The sequence below is a fragment of the Chiloscyllium punctatum genome, chromosome 26, assembly GCF_047496795.1.
Source record: "Chiloscyllium punctatum isolate Juve2018m chromosome 26, sChiPun1.3, whole genome shotgun sequence".
In the NCBI taxonomy this organism is placed as follows: domain Eukaryota; kingdom Metazoa; phylum Chordata; class Chondrichthyes; order Orectolobiformes; family Hemiscylliidae; genus Chiloscyllium; species Chiloscyllium punctatum.
Window position 1 is genome coordinate 35,936,028 of NC_092764.1, and position 22,646 is coordinate 35,958,673.

The 22,646-nt window shown below is 41.2% G+C and overlaps 1 protein-coding gene across 1 annotated transcript in view; it reads left to right on the forward strand.

Annotated features, from left to right (window-relative positions):
• klhdc4 (kelch domain containing 4) overlaps positions 1 to 22,646 on the forward strand; it is an 84,664-nt gene that overhangs the window by 56,620 nt on the left and 5,398 nt on the right. The window contains exons 9-10 of the mRNA XM_072596128.1: positions 11,969 to 12,577; positions 16,764 to 16,874. Of these exons, the coding sequence (XP_072452229.1) occupies positions 11,969 to 12,577; positions 16,764 to 16,874 (720 nt within the window). The remainder of the gene's footprint in view (positions 1 to 11,968; positions 12,578 to 16,763; positions 16,875 to 22,646) is intronic.

A 22,646-nucleotide genomic window follows, 5' to 3' on the forward strand; every position in this document is an offset into this window, starting at 1 on the left:
GTGTTATAGCATATACTAAAATCCCCATTGCAACTTATGACTGTTAAAAGAATACAAATTACCCAGCAGTGAACAGAAATAAAAGGAGGACAAGATTTCATATTTTAAGATGCTTACTTAACAAACAAACTAAGTTTTAAGGAATACGTTTGTATCACATGTAGGTGGACTGGTTAAGAAGGCATTTAGCATGCTTGCCTTCATTACTCAGACCTTTTGAGTACGGGTGATGGTCATTTTGAGATTTGCTTAGAACTTTGGTGAGACCTCTTCTGGAGTACCGTGTCCAGTTCTGGTTGCCCTGTTTTGAAGGATTTTATTAAACTGGAGAGGGTTCAGAAGAAATTTACCAGCATGTTGCCAGGAATGGATGGTTTGAGCGATAGGAAGAGGCTGAATAGGCTGAGACTTCTTTCACTGTAGCATAGGAGGTTGAGATGTGACCTTACAGAGGTCACATCTCAACCTCCTATGCTACAGTAAAATTATGAGAGGTATAGATAAGGTGAATGGCAGGTATCTTTTTCCAAGGATGGGGAATTTCAAGACTAGGGGCCATGCTTTTAAGGTGAGAGGAGAAAGATTTAGAAAAGACGTGAGGGGAAACTTGTTTACGTAGAGAGTGGTTCTCGTGGAGTGAACTTCCAGAGAAAGTGGTAGATGCAAGTACACCAACATTTAAAAGTCATTTGGATAAGTACATGAATAAGAAATGTTTGGAGGAGGGGCCAAGTGCAGACAGGTGTGACTAGTTTAGATTGGGATTATGGTCAGTGTGAACTTGTTGGATTGAAGAATTTGTTTCCATGCTATATGACTCTATGGCTAATTTCAAATGGAAGTCTAGTCTGTCCTTTAATAATTAACTGAAATTGCTCTTTTGTTTGGGTGCAGTTTAATTGCAGCTATTTAAGAAGAATTTACATACTGAGCTGATGCTGGTTAATTCGACAACTGATTTAATCAAGTTCCAGATGCCTTTGATTTGGGGGTCATGAATGGAGGGCTTCTGCTGTGCTGTGTTGTATGCAGTGGAGTACTGTTTTGTTACATTAGAGTGTAATTGGAATTTGTGCTGATCAGTCCCTTTGTTTCTTTCGATAGTGTGTATTTCTGCTCTATAATTTGAAAGCAAGGCTTTAGGGAATCTGGAACACAAGAGAAAAGGAGCTAGTGGGGAAAGCCATTAAGGCTGTGCAAGAAATAAAAGTTGAGGCTGAGGCTTGAGGCCTACACACATACTAGTGAGAAGACTTGGGGATCAGAAACAAGGAGATAAAAGCGACTTCACTGGAAAAGTCATACGTTCATTGATAGTAACTGCTAATTTGAATACCTATTCTAAGTTGTTTTGAGACCAAAGATAAATTGGAGAAATATTTCACAGATTAAAAACTAAAGACCAGCAGGAAATTTAAAAATACAAATTTAAAACTAATTAAGTAACGTTGAGATGCAGAGCCAGGCGATGTGTGGAAAGTGTATGATGTCGGAGCTGGACCTTATCTGTAGCAAGTGTTAGTTGCTCAAGAAACCCTGACTAAGAATGGATGAGCTGAAGTCTGAACTTCAAATATTGCAACATCAGGGAGGGGAAGAGTTAGTTGGATGCTATGTTTCAGCAGACATATACATCATGTAGGTTAAATACTTCAAATGTGGTCAGGGGCAGGAGGGTATGACTATAAATGAGGCAGCCAGAGGAATTCTAAATTTAGCATTGGAGGAACCTCAGCTCTTGACCTTGTTCAATAGGTATGAGATGCTTGCTCCTACATAGATGAGGAAAAGGACTGTAGAGAGGATGAGCAAACTGACCACTGCACTTTGGTACAGGAGGCCGCTCAAGCAGGGGGATCAAAAAAGAAAGTAATAGTGAGAGGGGATTCTTTAATTAGGGTAAAGATAGTATCCTTTGTAAGCAGGATCGAGAGTTCCCCCATAGTGTGTTGCATTTCGAACCAGCTTGAAAACGAGTGGGAGGAGGAGAAGGATCAGCTGTTATGGTCCATGTAGGGACCAACAACATAGACAGGAGGTCCTATTTGGGGAATATCTGGAATAAGAACAAAAGAAAAGAACAGGAGCTCAGGGTTATTTTTACCCAAGTCACAAGTACAGAGAGAGATCAGGAAATTAATGAAGTAAACCATGACTAAAAGAGTGGTGCAGGAAAGAAAGGTTACATTTCTCAGGGCACTGGCATCTGTGTTGGGACTGAACCATTGGAACAGGCTCCACCTGAATTGTTATGGGATCAGAATCGTAGTGGAAAGTAGCTCAAGAGGGGAGAGAGGGCTCAGGGGAAGTAACTGAAATTTCCAGAACAAGTAATAGAACAAGGTATGAAAAGTCAGGAATCTAACTTCAGGCACAGCAGATAAAGGGAAAAGTATGAGACCAGGTGGTCCACAAAGGACTGAGGATATTGTACTTACTCTTTGCACACAGCATGCATCTAAATTAACTTGTAGCACAGTTTGAAATTGACAGTTCCGATGTTGTAGCCATCACAGAAATATTGCTGTAAGAGGATCGGGGACTAAACATCCAATGATATGCGTCCTATTGGAAAATAAAAGCTCTTGCTGATGGGCAAAGGAAGCTGGATTTCCAAATTCCAAACTGGATTTCCATTTGCAAATGAGACTAGGCTGGCTGGCAGTGTGTGCTGTGTGGAGAATGCTAAGAGGCTGCAGGGTGACTTGGATGGACAGACTGGCTGAGTGGGCACATACTTAGCAAATGTAATATAACGTAGATAAATGTTATCCAGTTTGATCACAAAAGCAGGAAGGCAGATTATTATCTGAATGGAGGCAATTTAATAAAAGGTGAGGTGCAAGGAGACCTGGGTGTTATGGTGGAATGGTACCTAAGTATTGACATGCTGGTGGAGCAGGCTATGAGGAAAGCTAATGGCATGCTGGCCTACATAGCAAGAGGATTTGAGTATAAGAGTAGGCATGTCTTATTGCAGTTATACAGAACCTTGGTGAGGCCACACCTTGAGTAATGTGTTCAGTTTTGGTCTCCTAGTCTGAGGAAGGACCTTCATGTTATTGAGAGAGTCTAACAAAGGCTCACCAGACTGATTCCTGGGATGGCAGGACTGACCTATGAAGTAGGACTGGATCGACTGGGCTTGTACTGAAATTTAGAAGAATGAGTGGGGATCTCATAGAAGCATATACAATCCTAATGAGACTGGACAAGCTAGATATGGGAAGAATGCTCCCAATGTTTGGGGAAGTCCAGAACCAGCGGTCACCATTTAAGAATAAGGGGTAAGCCATTCAGGACTGAGATGAGGAAGAATTTCTTCACTCAAAGTTTTGAGCCTGTGAAATTCTTTTCTGAAGAAAGCTGTTGGGGCCAGTTTATTAAATATATTCAAGATGGAACTGGATGTGGCCTTTCGTGGCTAAAGGGATCGGGGTGTAAGATACTGAAATTGCATGATCAGCCATGATCATATTAAATGATGGTGAAGGCTGGAAGGGCTGAATGGCTTACTCCAACTTTTTCTCTATTTCTATTACAGAAGTATGCCAGAACTTGAGAGTCAGGGTACAGAGGTGAATGTTGTGGCCATCACTAAAGAGGTAAAAGGTCTGAAGGTGGCTAAGTCACCCGGACCAGATGGACTACACCTTGAATTCTGAAGATGATAGCTGAGGCGATCTGGGAGGTGTTGGTGGTAATAGTTCAGAAATTATTGGAGTCAGGAAGGGGCCCAGAGGACTGGAAATGGCTAATGTTGACATGCCTTTTTAAGAAGGGAGAGTGCAGAAGATGAGTAATTATAGACCAGTTAGCCTGACCTTGGTATTTGGTAAGATATTAGAGTCCATTATTAAGGACTAGATTGTGGGGTACTAGCATGGCAAAATAGGGCTGAGTCAGCATGGCTTCATCAAGGGGAAGTCATGTCTGACAAATCATTTAGATAGCTAGAAGCAGTGTTGAGTTGGGGAGGCTGCAGAACAGGTTTAGAGAGGGGGAAAAGAAGTGCCAGATGAAGTACAGTGTGGAAAGGTGAGAGGTTTTACATTTTGGTAGGAGGAATAGAGGCACAGACTATTTCCTCAATGGGGAAAGTCTTCAGAAATCTGAAGCACAAAGGAACCTAGGAGTCCAAGCCCAGGATTCTCTTAAGGTTAATATGTGGGATCAGTTGACAGGGAGACCAATGCTACGCCAGCATACATTTCAAAGGGGCTAGAATACAAGAGGAGGGATGTACTGCTAAGGCTGTATAAGGTTCTGGTCAGACTGCATTTGGAATATTATGAGCAGTTTTGGTCCCAGTATCTAAGGAAGAATGTGCTGGCATTGGAGGGGGTCCAGATGAGGATCACAAGAATGAACCTAGAGTTGAAGGGCTAGCCATGTGAGGAGCAGTTGAGGGTTCTGAGTCTGCATTCATTGGAGTTTAGAAAGATTGGAAGGGGATTTCATTGAAACTTACAGAATACTGACAGGCATGAACAGAGTTGACATAGAGTCATAGAGATGTACAGCATGGAAAAAGACCCTTCAGTCCAACCTTTCCTTGCCGACCAGATATCCCAACCCAATCTAGTCCCACCTGCCAGCACCCGGCCCATATCCCTCCAAACCCTTCCTATTCATATACCCATCCAAATGCCTCTTAAATGTTGCAATTGTACCAGCCTCCACCACATCCTCTAACAGCTCATTCCATACACGTACCCCTCACCACATGAAAAAGTTGCCCCGTAGATCTCTTTTATTTGTTTCCTCTCTCACACTAAACCTATGCCCTCTAGTTCTGGACACCCTGACCCCAGGGAAAAGACTTTGCCTATTTACCTGATCCATGCCCCTCATAATTTTGTAAACCTCTATAAGGTCACTCCCTCAGCCTCCGACACTCCAGGCAAAACAGCCCCAACATTTTGAGCCTCTCCCTATAACTCAAATCCTCCAACCCTAGCAACATCCTTGTAAATCTTTTCTGAACCCTTTCAAGTTTCACAACATCTTTCCAATAGGAAGGAGACCAGAATTGCACGCAATATTCCAACAGTGGCCTAACCAATGTCCTGTACAGCCGCAACATGACCTCCCAACTCCTGTACTCAATACTCTGACCAATAAAAGAAAGCGTACCAAACGCTGCCTTCACTATCCTATCTACTTGTGACTCCACTTCCATGGAGCTATGAACCTGCACTCCAAGGTCTCTTTGTTCAGCAACACTCCCCAGGACCTTACCATTAAGTGTCTATGTCCTTCTAAGATTTGCTTTCCCAAAATGCAGCACCTCTGAATTAAACTCTATTTGCCACTTCTTAGCCCATTGGCCTATCTGCTCAAGATCCTGTTGTAATCTGAGGTAACCTTTTTCGCTGTCCACTACACCTCCAAATTTGGTGTCATCTGCACAAGATATTTCCACTAGTAAGAGAGACAAGGATCTGAGGGCATCGCCTTGGACTGAAGAGATGTTTCTTTATCATTGGGGTGAGAAGGAATTTCTTCACAGATGGTGAATCTGTGGCGGCCAAGTCATCAATTGTATTTCTGCATTTAAGACAGAAATAGATAGATTCTTGATCAGTAAGGGGATCACAGATTACAGGGGAAAGGCAGGAGAGTGGGGTTGAGAAACATATCAGCCATGATCAAATGGCAGAGCAGACTCAATGGGCTAGATGGCCTAATTCCACTCCTCTATCTTATGATGTTATGGTCTAACCTGAAAAACAGCTAACAGGCAATTAATATATCAAGCTAAAGGAAAAGTAGTTTCTCATTAATGCAATCAAGATATCTCTTACAACAACTATCATTGTTCACCACATTTCAGGCAGATATATTGCTTTATATAGTCTGGTCACCGTGACAATACCAGCTGGTCCAGCAGGCTCATTTCTCTTACTCCGCTGGGTTAAATTTCCCAGTGTCCTTTGAAAATCATCCAATTCTACCTGAGTAAATCAACTTCCACCATAAGGCTTTAATGACTCCTTGTTCCTTAAATCTTTACAAGTCCGTTCTATTCCATCATCTTTTAAATGGCCATTTAGCTTTCACAAGAGTCCTCCTTGGCTGAATACGCAAGCATGGTTTTTCTTGATCTTCATTCAGTATAAATGATAGTCAAAAGAGGATCAAGTTCAATTATAATGTTCAGAAGGGAAATTAATGTGTATGCTTAAAAAGGAAAGATTCACAGGGCTATGTGATAAGAGTAGAGAACTGGAACTTTTGAGTTGTCCTTTCAAAAAGCTACCACTGTTGTGAAGGGCCAAATGGCATCCTGTGTTGTATGTTCCTCAATAGTTGTCTCCATCTCTCACTTACTCTCATTCGCACATTCTCTCTCTGCCTGTCTCTGTCTCTCTCTCTCTCTTTTTCTTGTGTGCACACATATGCAGGCATCTCTGTGTTCAAACAGCAGTCGCCCATTTGCTTTCGTTTGATTCCTGCCCTCCCTCACCCCCAAAACACATCAAACATAAGAAAGTGGGAAGTATTCATTCACACTCCAGACTTGTGTATTATTGATAATCGTCAGGCTTTGGGGAGTTATGGGGTGAGCTACTTGCTGCAAGATTCCAAGCTGCTGATCTGCTTTTGTAACCACCTGTATTTATATTGCAGTCCAGTTCAGTTTCTGGTCAGTAGTAACCCCCAGGTTGTAGATAGTGAGGATTTTAGTGATGATGACACCATGGAATGCCAAGGGATGAGGGTTAGATTCTGTCCTTTTGGAGATGGTCATTGCTGGCTCTTGTGTAGTATAAATGTTATTTGCACTTGTTTTTAACATGGATGTTGTCCACTTCTTGCTGCATTTGGAGTGCTTCAGTATTTGAGAAATCACAAACGGTGATGAACATTGTGCAATCATTGGCAAATGCTCTCAATTCTGACTGTGTGATGGAGCGAAGGTCATTGATGAAACTGGGCTAAGGAAATTACCCTGATGAACTCCTATAGAGATGTCCTGGAGCTGAGATGATTGATGTGCAGTAACCATAACCATCCTCCTTTATGCTATCTATATGTCTAACTGTTGAACAGTTTTCCTCTGATTCCCATTGATTCCAGTTTCATTAAAACTCCTTGATCCCGCATTGTCAAATGTGATCTTGATGTCAAAGATAGTCAGGCTCACCTTTCCTCTAGTTCTTTCATTAATAAAGGCTGTAATGGGGTCAGAAGTTGATTGGCCTTGTTCAGGGCAGGTTGAGCAAGTGATGCTTGATAGCACTGTTGATAACACTTTCCATAATTTTACTGATGGTCAGAAGTAGATTGATGGGACAGTAATTGACCCAGTTGAATTTGGCCAGCGTTTTGTGCAAAGGACATCTTTGGGCAATTTTGCATATCGTCAGGCAGTAGTTAGTGTTGTAGATGTACTCAAACAGATTGGCTAGGAATGTGGCAAATTCTGGAGCATAAGCCTTCAGTACTATTGCTGGAATGTTGTCAGAGCCTATAGCTTTTGTAGTATCCAGAGCTTCCAACCTTTTCTTGATATCACATGGAGTGAATCAGATTGGCTGAAGATTGGTGACGCAGGAGACATTGGCAGGAGGCACACTTGGATCATCCACTCAGCATTTTTCAAAGATAGTTATGAATGTTTTAGCCTCATCTTTTACATGGGATTTATTAAGCTCAGTTGGCTGGATTGTTGGTTTGCAGAGCAGTGTGATGCCAACAGTGTAGATTCAATTCCCAACACCGGTTTGAGGTTACCATGAAGGGCTCTCCTTCTCAACCTCTTCCCTCACTTGAGGTCTGGTGGCCGTCAGGGTAAATTCCCACCAGTCACTTCTCTCTCTACTGAGAGAGCAGCCCCTATGGTCTGCTAAGACTGTGGTAACACAGTATCTTTTATACTGATGTGTTGGGCTCTTCCATCATTGAGGATAGGATATTTGTGAAGGTTCCTACTGTAATAAGTTATCTAATTGTCCACCACCATTCATGACTAAATTTGGCAGGACTGCAGACTTTAGACCAGATCTATTGTTGTGAAATCACTTAGCTGTGTTAATCACTTGCTGTATATAATGTTTAGCACTCAAGTAGTGCTGTTTTGTAGCTTCACCAGATTGACACCTCATTTTAAGGTATGTTTTGCACTACTCCTGGCATGCTTTCCTGCCTTTATCATTGAACCAAGTTTAATACCCAGCTTGATGGTAATAGTAGGATGAGGAATATGCTAAGCAATGAGGTTGTAGATTGTGTTGGAGTATGATTCTGCTACTGCTGATGGCAAGCATTGTCTCATGAATAACCATTCTCGGGTTGCTGGGTATGTTCGAAGTCAGTCTCATTTAGCTCAGCATGATAAAGGGAATTTTCAATTTGAACATGGGACAGTACTTTTCCCCGACAAGGACTGTGTGGTGGTGACGCTTATCTATACTGTCACAAGCAGATGCAGCTGCAGTTAGGCAGATAGGTAAGGATGAGGTTAAGTTTTTTTTTAGCAGCAGGACTCAACTAGCTCAGTCAGACATGATGCTGTTGAGCCAGTCAGGTGGTGGACACTAAAGTCGTCCATCCAGTGTACATTCTACATGGTTGTCACCCTCCATGATTCCACTAGCTGCTGTATAATATGGAAGAGTACTGATTCATCAGCTGAGGAGTGGAGGGTGTGGCATGTGTAGCCAGCAGGAGGTTTCCTTGCTCATGTCTGACCTGATGCCATGAGAGTTCATGCAATCCAGAGTCAATGTTGAGGACTCCTGGAACTACTCCCTCATGTGTAACACTGTGCCACCATTCCTGCTGTGTTTGTACTGCTGGTGGGGCAGGACATACCCATGGGTGGTGATGGCCTGGTCTGGGATGTTGTGTATATAAGGTGATTCCATGAGTATGATTATGTTAAGCTGTTCCTTCACTTTCTGTGAGACATCTATCCCAATTTTGACTTTAGGCCCCAGATGTTAGGAGGAACTTGCAGGGTTGACAGGCTGGGTTTACCTTTGTCATTTCTGGTGCCTGAGTCGATGCCAGCTAGTCCGTCCATTTCATTCTTCCTTTCTAGCAGTTCATACAATTGAATGGCTTACTAGGCAATTATGAATCAACCATACTCTGGAGTCAGACCACCAGATAAGGATGACATTCCAGATTTTTATTGAATTCAAATTCCATTTTTAGCTATGGTGAGATTCAGAGCATTACCTGGGCCTCTGGATGATTAAAAACAGCAAGAACTGCAGATGCTGTAAATCAGAATCAAAAACAGAAGTTGCTGGAAAAGCTCAGCAGCTCTGGCAGCACCTGTGAAGAGAAATCAGAGTTAATGTTTTGGGTCCAGTGACCTTTTCTCTGGATGATAAATCCAGTGAGAACATCATGATGCCATTGCCTCCCCTTACATGAAAACTTTGAAAGGGTCATGCATCGTGTTGCAACGGTCAATACTAAGGCTGAAAGCAAGACTGCATTGCAATTGGCAGAAGATTCTGATGCTGAACATGGGGAGTTTCATACTTTTCAGCCTGCATTAGGACATTTTCTCAGGGAACAAAGCACATAGAAAGTGCTACAATCAAGTTTGTGCACTCCAGCATCGAACCTTCAAATTGCTTTCATAAACTTCACAGAATTTCATAACTTGTGGCCCATCAGTCTTTATAAGTTTTTTTAACATTTGCCAAGTTCAGATATACTTGTGTATATACTACTTTTATTCGTGACATCATCAGTCCAGCAGTGAAAGGATTTCTAAAGGTGAAAGAGGTCATAGCTTCCCACATATGTGAATAAAAGCTTCATCTCTACAGCCAGGATAATCTATCAGTAAGGAAGAATGCCATTCTTTCAATGGGCAGATTATTTTTTATTATAGACATAGGATAGTTGTTTCTCAAGAAATGGCTTTGATCCTGTTTGAATCCATGCACAGGACCTGAGAGGAGGTTTAACAATATCCACACAGCCACCTGGGCCATAATTGAGATACTTGCACTGATCAAGCTGTGCTGTACAATATGCTTCTGCTAGAATTTCGCATATGACATGATCCTCCTGAACTATGGCAGAGGAAAATGTGAGTAAGAGAGCCTCATCCTCTTACTCACAGCCAACTGTGCATTCTAGTACACTGGATGCTTTTGGTCCTCAAAAGACATTAGATTCTCTAACACGCTAAGTCCTCACTTAAGATTGTGGCAACTTTTAAGTGAAACAGCTTGAAGCGAATAATGTTTTCCAATTTGAATCAATGTAAAAGCTGTAGTTAAATTCTGCAGAATTTCCTTAACTGAAAACAAGTTCTAACATTGCACCCTATAAACTGGCATACTTTGTATTATTAAATTCTTAAGTTGATAAATGAAAAATGTTATAAAACAAGATAAGGTTAGAAATCTAGAGCAAAAGGAAGGTGTTAATTTCCTGTTTACTATACCTGATCCTCCCTGCTGAATCTTATCACCCAGCGGATTACTGAATATCCTACTCACTGCACATCCTGCACTCTGACGATCCTGTCACTATAGATCTCTCCTTCAGCTGACCCGCCAACTTTGAAACCTCTGCTATTGCAAGATTCTTTTGTTACACCAAAACTCTCTCCCAACTCTGTTCCCACTGCTTCCTTCTTCTAAACCATCACTATATTGAAAGAGGTGCAACTGTAGTGAAGACATTATTATATTAACCCCAGCTCAGCACTTCTATAGGCACGTTCACACCCTGGATTAGGCAAGCTGATCACTCACCCCTTTTCTAGTCGGTTGGCTTGCAGCCATGCCATTGGTTGATCACTTTTATTCATCAGGGATGAGATCAGTCAACTGCACACTTCCGAGTCACTGCCATTGCCAAGAAGTCTAAATTCAACCCCAAATGTTAATCACGCTAAAGATTTACTGCACCATCTGTTTTGTGTATTTGAAGTTTTCCTCTGTTCTTTCCATCTAGAATTCAAGGTTTTCCTTTTGTTTCCCTCTTTTCCCCCCTTTTTCCTACTTTCACATTAAATGTTGCACTTGAGATGTACCTTTATAACTCCTTGCACCGATCATTGCTGACAGCACCTCTGGCAGACGTGGCTCATAGCTAGGTCCTGTCCCAAGACATTCAGCATTTCAGCAGCCTCACATTTCCTTGCCACACATAGTTGAACTTTGCAATGTCTTTCTGTCTCAGTGAACAGATTCTACTAGCGAGGTCCACCTCAGCAACTGTTTATTAAATCTCTGAAAGTCCCATCTGTATTTTTATTAAACCAACAACTGTCACTTCTCTGTGTTCAATTTGTCTGTTAATGCTAACACAATCTTTCCCTCCTCTTCACAGGAGATTGTCACTTTTTCTCAATGTCTCTGCATTAAGCTGTCCTTTTATTCTGATGAAATATGAAAATTGGCACTTAATTTACAATGTTTCAATTCATATGAGCTTGGTTCCAGGCAGAGATTTTGAATGGCCACCATTTTCAATTAAAGTGACACTTTGGGAGTAAACTTTACAGTGTTGTAAAGTCTCCCATTCGTAAAACATTATTTTCTCCACATTTTTATCATTGGGAGATTTTGGTAGTAGTTGGATTAAATTTGATTTGGTAGAGGTAATGGAAAATTTGCCAAGTGAAACACAGAACATTTTTTCACTAGGAATTTTAGGCAATTAAAACATGGTCACCTAAGCAGTGTTTTCACAGAATCACAGAATTGTTATGCTACAGCAGGAGGCCATTCTGTCTATCACGCATACATGAGTTCTGTTATCTAGTGCCAATCTTCTGCTTTTTCCTTATATCCTGCATGCCATTTCTATTCATATAGTCATCCAATACCCTTTTGAATGCCTCTATTGAACCTGCCTCCACTACATTTCCAGGCAATTTCCATTTGTTTGTTTTAAATAAATAAGTTATCTTTTGTATTGCATTTGAAATGAGTACCTCTGTTCATCTCAGAAACCAATGTGTTTATCATTTATTTTTCCTCAGACAAATGGGTCTGGGTTCGCCTCAACCCTACAGGACTAAAGCCATCACCACGATCAGGCTTCTCTCTGGCTGTTGCCCCCAACAACCGTGCCATTTTCTTTGGTGGTGTATATGATGAAGAGGAGGATGAAGACATCCAAGGAGAATTTTTTAATGACATTCATATTTATGATATGGTGAAGAATCGATGGTTTGCTGTAGAATTGAAGGGATACAAGGGAGAGAAAAAAAAACGAAGACGTGGAAGAAAAGCGGAAGATGGAACAGAAGTGAAAAGTGAAAAGCAAGACTTGCAGACTTCAACAGAAATAGTCAAAGAAATTGTAACTGAAGATGGTACTCTCATGACTATAAAGCAGGTCATAAACAACCCTGATGCCAAAGCAGATACAGAAAGTGAAGAGGAGAAGGAGGATGGTGCTTCTGAAACTGGTCCCATCATTGAGCCATGTGCTCGGTCCAGTGCCATGGTAGTTATTAAAAATGGTCTGTTTTATATCTATGGTGGGATGTTTGAAGTGGGAGACCGGCAATTTACTTTAAACGACCTTTACTGCATTGACCTGCACAAGATGAATGAATGGAAGGTTCTGGTGGAAACTGATCCAAGTAAGTTTGTGGTTTTTACTGGTTCCATCACAAATCCATATGTTTATTTAAACTCCACTGGTTTGACATGGAACACTGCGGAATGAATCTTGTCCTTTATGCAGACAACCTGCTGATGTGCTGGAAGATTAAGGATGAGCAAAATTTAGTGGTCCTATATGTCCAGAGGCGCATACCTTCAGCGGCAAGTAACTAATTGTTTGCTACTGGGGCAGCCATCACAATTGGGAATGCCCATCACCCCGTAAGAGCTGCTGGTCCATTCATCAGTTGGTTGGGTGGTTTGAGGGCAGGTGGTGCTATCACCACTAGAGTAATCATTGCCATGATGGGACCCCTTTGTGAGCAATAGGATATAAGTAGGAAAGCACCACTCCCTCTGAGTTCTTTGGGAGACTACCATTGTTAATCTTGCTGTTTCTACATGTGATGGAGGGCCATCTAAAGCAGGTGAAATGCCAGTGACAGCAGAAAGAATCCCTTAATTGTCTATATGAATGGTACATGTGATCTCTGGGCAGAGGACTGTTGTCCCCGTTCCCTGCCACTGGCATGATATGGCATCTAGAAGACACAGGGCACAACAACCCCACGTACACAGACACATACACCTCCGAGCATTAGACATAACAGCTGCAGCCATGTAGTCTGCCTTTCTATGTGATACATCCTACTGAGCCACCTATGATAAACTGACAAACGCCTGTTACAATCTAACAAGGTCTTAAAAGGATTAATGAATTGTAAAATAATAGTACCATCTAAAACTGTTAGTCTATACAGTACAACCAAACATTGTTGCTTATTTACGCATTTGAAGTTAATTTGCATTGATTTTCTCCAGTCTGCAGGTGTTGCAAGTATTACTTTCAGCTTTTAATGTATCAAGATTCATAACATTGGATGGAATTTTTTCATCAATTATCAGTAAAGGAAGTAAAACAGTTGCTAATCCCGAGTGAACCTTGCAATCTGTATTGACTAACTTGATCTCATCAGAGATTAAAAGAAGAAAATCTGAGTTATTGTTTTTGGTCATTTAGTCTTTGCTGGAATGCCTGAAAAGTGGATGTTGGAAAGGGTAACCTCACAAACAGCCTGTTGAAGTTCATTGTTGCATTTGAATACCTCAACCATCATGATGTAATCTTCAGTTAGACAGTTGAAAGTTCTTTCAAATACTTCATCATAGATTTCAGTACATCAATTTATCTTTGCATGGAATAAAGTTGTTTTATTTCCAAAGATAATTTACAAAAATTATGCATGTTTGGAAAGCTGTTGGTACTCCAACAAAATTAGCAGAGATATTCTGAGAATTTGCAGTGATATTGAGCAACCGAAAAGCCTGCCAAAAACAAAGTTTTTTTTTCCAACCAAGTCCAACCAACTTGTATTCTTCTGTCAGTTGTGTAATCCCAAATGTTTTCATTTCCCAAAATTGTTCACATTCTCTCATTTGAGTCACCTGGAGCTGAATTTTCATGCCAAGATGGCAGATGTGTTCACAATTTCTTGCTGTTGGATGGCATCCTAGTCATAGAATCTCTACCATGTAGAAGCAGGCCATTTGGCCCATCGAGTCCATACTACCCCTTCAAAGAGCATCCCACAAAGTCCCACCCCATCCCTGTCATCCTGCATTTCCCACAGCTAACCTTTCTAGCCTGTACATCCTTGGACACTATAGGCAATTAAACATGGCTAATCCACCTAGTCTGCACATCTTTAGTCTTTCAGCATTTTCCAAACATTCAGCCAATTATTGAAGAGATGGCTTCTGGACAGTTTTAAAAAAATATATTCATGGAATATGGTTGACGCTGGCTGGGCCAGTATTTATTCCCTATGCTAGTTGCCCACGAAATGGTGGTGGTGCGGTGCTTTCTCGGAATGCTTCAATTCATTTGGTAAAGGTACCCAAAATGCCATTCAAAAGGAAACTTCAGAATTTTGACCCAGCAACACTTGAGGACCTGCACTATATTTCCAAGGCAAGGTTGTGAGTGGCATGGAAGGAAACTTTCAGGTGTTGGTGTTTCTGTGTATATGCTATCTTGGTCCTCCTACATAGGTTGTGATTGAGGATTTGGAAGGTCCTGTTTACTGGGCCTTGGTGAATTTCTGCAGTGAATCTTTGTGGATGTGGGGCCAGTCAGGCCTGGATGGTGTCAAGCTTCTTAAAAGATGTTGGAGCTGCACTCATTCAGGCAAATGGTGAGTATTCCATCCTCTCCTGGTTTGTGCTTTGTAGATGGTGGATAGCCTCTGAGGAATCAGGAGGTGAATTTCTTGCTAAAGAATTCCTAACCTCTGCCTTGCTCTTGTAGCCACAATATTTAATTGTCTGGTCATTAGTAGACTCCCAGGATTTTAATAGTATTCAGTGATGATAATGCGATTGAATGTTAAGATGCGACAGTTTGATTATTTCTTGTTAGAGATGGCCATTGGCTGACACTTGAGTGGCACAAATGTTACTTGCCACTTGTCAGCCCAAGCTCGAATATTGTCCTGGTCTTGCTGCATTTGGGCATTTTACTATTTCAATACCTGAGGAGTCACAGATGGTGCTGAACATTGTGCAATCATCAGTGAACAGCCCCACTTCTTACCTTATAATGAAGCAGCTGAAGATGGTTGGACCAAGGACACTTGAGAAACTTGAGGGCCTCTTGTGACAAACATCCCTATCTTTGAACAAAATGGCCCACATTCAAGTCCCACCTGCTCCATGGGTGTGTTGTAACATATTTGAACAGATTGCTTTTTATTTTATTCTAGCCTGAGTTACTTGAGAAATATCCAGAAGGCTACTTGCCCCAGTGCCAAGTAGCTAATTAGGGCAACTAATTATTAATTGATAATCTCTTTACATGCTTTCTAGATTTTTTCAAGTGATGGGCAAGATCTCCACTGTCACTTGACCCCATAATTGGCTTGATGGTAGCCTCCCACTTGAGGCACATCCTGCAAAATCATCCAGGATAGATCTGTTGGGCTGGAATTGCCTCAGCCATGACTGTATTTACTTTAATCAACCTTTTTGGACATGCTGTGACTCTCATCCTGAGCAGGTGGAATTTGTATCTGGATCTTCTAGCTCAGAGGTAGGGTCACTACCACTACAAGACCTGTCAGACACAGCTACAAGCTATCCCATCGAGCAGTTCTTTGTAGAGATGATCCATGGGCCTTAATTGGATGCAGTTCCTGAAAGCGACCTCCTAATTGAGTATCTCCTCAAAAATCCCACTATTTCTGGATTCCGAACCTGGAGTACAGAGCATCTGGATTGGGACCCTGAAACAAAAATTCATTTAATGAATTCTAGCTCTTCGAGGTGTTTTCATTTGTGATAGGAAATGCATCTTCCTGGAGTATTTCGAAGAACTTGGTATAGGTAATTCAGTACTGTGTGAAGTATTAAAAGCTTATGAAATATTTTAATACCATCATCCACTTGTTAGTGCTTGCAGAGCTTTGCAACGTGGAGTCCCATCCTTCTTTACTCTCGAGCTCTTCTAGGGCTTTATTGAAACGTCACAGAGTCCCTACAGTGTAGAAACAGGTCATTCAACACAATAACTCTACAACAATCCTCCTTTACAATACTCGTCCCACCCTGATGCATCCCTCTACTGTATCCCAGTAACTCTGCATTTTCCCATGGCTAATTCGCCTAATCTACACATCCCTGGACAGTATGGTAATTTAACATGGCCAGTGCATGAATCTCTGCACATCTTTGGACCGTGGGAGGAAACAGATATAGGAGAATGTGCAAACTTCACACAGGCAGTCGGCTGAGGCTGAAATCGAACCGGAACTGGTGCAGCAATGCTAAACATTGAGCCACCGTGCTACCCCATGCCAAAATTTTTATAGAGGTTACATATTTTCCCAAGAAGGGAGAAAGGGAAAGTAATTTGGAAAATATGTTCTTCCTCTCCCAGCTCGTGATAGAGACATGTGTCAGGGTAATACCTGACCTATTTAAATTGAATACAGGAATGCAATTGTTTGGGATTGGGTATTTCAGCTAGCATACAGTTTTTCAGGATGGAGGGAATATCAGGCCTGGTCTATATAATGGTATTTGGTCTAAAATGTCTTTGTTTGACTGATGAAGTTTTTGTTTAGGAAGTTGATTTTTTTTTGTTTCACTCATGTTTGCTCTCTGCAGAGAGCCAAGATTGGCTAGAATCAGATTCTGAGGACGAGGAAGAGTGTGAAGGAGCTGCAGGAGGGGAAGATGAAGAGGAAGAGGATGATGATGAGAGCAGTGAAGAAGATGGTAAGTATGTTGAATAAATCTACATTGTTCTTTATCTTGGTAACTAGTCTTTGTGTCTGTGGTTTCTTCTGAAAGCTCGTAAGCATGGTTTGTATAACAGGAGCCAACATGGTTCAGTGGTAGTGTATCAATGGGCCATAGGTTCAAAATGCATTCCAAGAGTTGGCCACAAAACTCTGTGGTATTTCAGAGCAGTACTGAGAAATAAATATCATTGGAAATTCTGTCTAACTGTTGTTATGGTCGTAGACAATCTAGTCAGAAACCGGAAACCTGTCTTGTGTTTGTTAGAGATTCCAGGTTGCTTCTATTGGAATAAAATGAGCAAACAAACAAATTTTACAATCTTAGAAAATTTAAACAATCTACAATATGTGTTCTTATGAACCCAGCCTGACGGAACTAGAAGGCCACCTGACTTGATCATATAATTAATTTTTACAGTTGACTAACATGGTGGTTAATTGCTGAAATATACTCTCATGATTCCATAGCAGAAGCAATAAACTGCTACATACATGTACATAGAAGACAGTTAGATCTTGACATAAATATCGCAACAAGGTTTCAAAATCTTGTCTGACACTAATCTTTCACGGTTACTGAATTCTAGCGAAATTTCATTCCTTTCCTGCCTTCAATCTTTTCTGAACTGCGTCTTCCCCAGTTTCTTTCTGTTGGACTGCCTAAACAATTTTGTGGAGAAAACGTTAAACAATTTGTGGCTGTAAGAGCTGCTTGTTTTTTTTTGAGGTATTTTCAGTGTTGGAGCTGAGTTCCTCAAATTCCAGGAGCAGTAATGACTGTTTTATAAGTTGCATTGTTTTGGAACTTCGGGGGGAAAAAAAGTCAAAGCAGTGGCATTTTAAAAAGGAGGAAGAAAGACACAGACAGAGACCACTGGTCAATGATTCAAACGAGAAAGAAACCTGCACTGCTGTCTGACACAGCAGTGAATCTGCACAGCTACAGCCTTTGCTGTTTGAGTTCAAGTATCCCTGGACATTGGAGTGTGTCTAAGAAAATTAACAAACAGCTGACCTTGGGGGAACCTGTGTGAGGAAGCTCACAGCGCAGTAGCAAATAAGTGCGTTGTTTTTAAGTATAACCTTGCTGTATTTTGTAAATCTACAATAGTGGGTAGAGTGGGTTCTTTTTTGATTACATATTTTATTGAGATCTGTCTCTTGATTAAAGTTTAAAAATATAAAACATAGGTACTAAGTTAGCCTGGAGCAATGTTTATAGAGCAGTGAGGTTATGCTATTTTCTGGGTCTGCAGATTGTTAGGTGCAAAGATGGCCTTTAATAGAGTGATGTGCTCTTCCTATTAGCTGTGGGAGATTAGGGAGAGTTCCATGTTACTGATTATTATGTCTGCATTAAGGATGTTTGGTTGCGAATCTTATCTGATCACATGGATCAGCTGGAGTGGTAGCAATGAGGAATTTGCAGTAGCTAAGGAGTGTGATGGATGGCAGTTTCAGGAAGGTAGGAAAACTGCAGATACAGTCAGGTAGATGGGTTACCTTCGGGAAAGGTAGCAGAGGTGATCCCCATCTCAAACAACTATGCTATTTTGGAAAATGTAAGTAGTGATGGGCTCTCAGGAGAATGTAGCATGAACAGCCAGGTTTCTGATACCGAGACTGGCTCTAATGTAATGAGGAGCACATCAGGTTCCAAGCAGTTGATTGTGATAGGGGACAATCAATTAGGAGAAACTGAGGACTGCAGATGCTAGAGATCATAGTCGAGAGTGTGGTGCTGGAAAAACACAGCAAGTCCAGCAGCATCCACAGAGCAGGAGAATCAACATTTCAGGCAAAAACCACTTGGGATCTTGATCAGATGGGCCAAAGGATTGAGGAGTGACAGATGGAGTTTAGATTAATGTGAGGTGCTGCATTTTGGAAAGGCTATTCAGGGCAGGACATATACACTTAATGGTGAGGTCCTGGGGAATGTTGCTGAACAAAGCGACCTTGGGGTACAGGTTCATAGTTCCTTGAGTCGCATGTAAATAGGTTAGTGAAGAAGGCGTTTAGTATGCTTGCATTTACTGGTCAGAGCATTGAGTATAGGAGTTGGGAGATCAGTTTGCAACTGTGCATGACATTGATTAGGTCACTTTTTGAATATTAACTGCAATTCTGGTTTCAATGCTATTGAAAGATGTTGTGAAATTTGAAAGGATTCAGAAAAGGTTTACGTGAATGTTGCCGGGGCTGGAGGATTTGAACTACAGGGAGAAGTTGTTTTCCCTTGAGTGTTGGTGGCTGAGGGATGACCATAAAGGTTGCATGGGGGCATGGATAGGGTAAATAGACAAGGTATTCCCTGGAGTGGTAGGGTCCAGAACTAGAGGGCATGAGTTTAGGATGCAGGGGAAAGATTTAAAAGGGACTTAAAGGGCAACTTTTTCATGCAGAGAATGGTGTGTTTATGCAATGAGCTATCAGAGGCAGTGATGGAGGCTAGTACAATTACAAAATTTAAAGGGTATCTAGATGGGTATATGAATAGGAAGGGGTTAACGGGATATGAGCGGAGTGCTGGCAAATAGGACTAGATTAACTTAAGATATCTGATCAGCATGGACGAGTTGGACCGAAGAGTCTGTTTCCGTGCTGTACAACTCTCTGAGTCTATGCTGACATGAATGTTTCGTAATTTTGATGGCCTACAATTTCTCATTTTTAGCACCTTGCAAACTTGTATCCATCTTCTTGCTTGAAAATTCCACAGACTACAAACAGCAGAGGTGATTGCTTCCAATGAACTAAAAGTTTGATTTTTCTAAATTAAGATCTTCAGCTTTCAGTTCTGAGGTCAAAACATAGCTAATGGCCTTTACGTTTACTATATCTGTCAACAGGAAAAATGTGTGTACAATAGAAAGTCAGTGGGTCTCCCAGGCACTTGACTGAACCCTCAAGCTTTCTTGGAACTGCAATTGTGTCACTATCCAAATGACTTTCTGACCTGTATTTAAAACTAACCTTCACCAAACTGACCCACATGCATCTGCCTCCATTTTGAAATCTAAACCCCCCAAAATAAGAGGGAGACAATGGCCTAGTGGTATTATCATTGGACTATTTATCTAGAGATCCATGTAATGTCTGGCAACTCAAGTTCAAATCCCATCATGGCAGATGGTGGAATTTGATTTGGAAGAGTCTAATGATGACCACAAAGCCATTGCTGATTGTCAGGGAAAATCCACCTGGTTCATTAAAGTCCCCTTAAGGGAAGAAAACTGCCATCTTACTCCTCTGGCCTTCATGTGACTCCAGACCCACAGTAATGTGGTTGACTCTTAATTACCATCTGGGATGGGCAGTGTTGGTCTAGCAAGTAATGTTCTCCTTCCGTGAATGAATAAAAAAAAAATCTCTGATCACTATATTGTGTTCTGACATCCACAATTAGCACGAGATAAATATGGATATACAGACAAACTTTAATTTAACACCTTAAGAGCATTGTCAAATGGCATATGTAGTCAAAAGAAATCCTCTGGAGTTGTCAGTAATAGGTTCAGATAACAGTGACTCTCTGGATCACCAAATCTCCCTAAGACTTTGCATACTTTGCAAGGGTTATCAAATCTTGATTTTCGATGATTCAGCTTGTGAGCATCTTCAAAAATTCCAAATGTTCAGCCTGTTGACTTGATATTTTTGTCCTGCAAGTAGTTTCAAGCAATCGAACTTCAATTTTACACTGCCCTAACAACTGCTCACCATCCAGCTGCTCAGATTCTTCTCAGAAGATTGTGCCATACTGGATTTATCAGGCTGCAATCCAAATTCACAGAGCAGACAAATGTTTCATCTTACTTAAGTTGGCACCACTCCTAGCTGGGATTTTCTGAACTCTGGCATTCTCAGCTATGCCAAGTAAATACTTAATGTGGGCATCCTTCGCATTCCCTCTTAGCTGCATCTTCTCAAGTGGTCATATTCCTTTCAGCTTTATTGAGCTGATGTACCCAGAGCGGGTGCCCAGAGCGGGTGCCCAAACTGTGCAGCAGCATGGAGCCAACTAACAACAACACATGAACACTTCATGTGGCATTTTCCCCTGCCTTGGACTAAAATTAATCTCTGAGGTACGAACATTGGGAAGGGTCTAGAATGCATTATGATGGTTGTAGCCTGACACTTCGGAGATCACTTAGAATCAACTTGGCTTTTTGAAAGAAAAGTTCTGTTTAACCTATTAGAGCTTTTTGATTAATTAAAGTTATGGTCGATAAAGGGGAACCAGTTGGTGTAGTGCATTTATATTTCTAACTGCATTTAATAAGGACCTACATCAAAGTGAGAAAGTCTATAGCCTTAAAACTTAGTCTTAAACATTTAGACTAAAATGTAATGTTGAATTATAGAACACATTTGCTATACATTAGAAAGTAGACAGGCAGGGATGCTCAGAAAAAAAGGGAACCCTTATGCAGAAGATAAAAACATCTGTTCTCACCAAGTGATAACGGGATGCTCTAAGGCAATTAAGAACATTTGCCTTAACATCAGTGAATCTGTTAAAATAGGATACCGAGTGATAACATTCACAGCTGTTCCCTTGTGAAATTAATGACAGTGTTTGATTCTAACCCCGAAATGAAACTCGATACTATCAAAAGCCTTGTAATTGACAGTCAGGTCCTATCAATTATAATGGATTCTTATTACCCCTTGCAAGCTAGGCAGACACATATCTTCTGTTCCAAGTCCCTGACTTGAGAGTTCAAAAGGACATGCGAGAGAGACCATTTTAGTCCTGGCACAGCCAACGCCAGTAGAAAATTAATTCTTTGCATTTACTTGATATGCATTGAACTTGATTGCATTTTTGAGACTTTATGATGATTTTGAGTAGCCATTACTGGTTATGAAATGTAAATACTGTTAAAGGTAATATTGATGAAGCTTTAACTTACTTGCTATTCTTGCAGACCATTCTACAGATCTTACATACTGCCCCACTATTAATTCTAACTAATCAGATTGTGTGTCGTATTTGAATTTGAATCACAACCCTGAAAAGAAAGCATGTTTAATTCGAGACTAATGAATCAGTTTAAATGAAACTTATGGTAGTATTTCAGCCTCAGGTACAGAATGATTCAGTGCTTAAGATAAAAAGCAGGAATCTGCTCCCAGCTTAAAATTATTCTGAACCTAAGAATTTTGAAGAAATTCTGACACAATCTGTCGGGAAGCCACCCAGGTAAATAGTGCTGTGAAGAAGGCATATGGCGTACTGGGCTTTATTGGTAGAGGAATTGAGTTCTGGAGTCCTGAGGTCATGTTGCAATTATATAAGACTCTGGTGTGGCCTTATCTGGAGTATTGTGTACAGTTTTGGTCGCCATACTATAGGAAGGATGTGGAGGCACTGGAACGGGTGCAGAGGAGGTTTACCAGGATGTTGCCTGGCATGGTAGGAAGATCGTATGAGGAAAGGCTGAGGCACTTGGGGCTGTTCTCATTGGAGAAAACAAGGTTTCGGGGAGATTTGATAGAGGTGTACGAGATGATTAGGGGTTTAGATAGGGTTGACAGTGAGAACCTTTTTCCGCGTATGGAGTCAGCTGTTACTAGGGGACACAGCTTTAAATTAAGGGGAGGTTGGTATAGGACAGATGTTAGGGGTAGATTCTTTACTCAGCGGGTTGTGAGTTCATGGAATGCCCTGCCAGTATCAGTGGTGGACTCTCCCTCTTTATGGTCATTCAAACAAGCATTGGATAAGCATATGGAG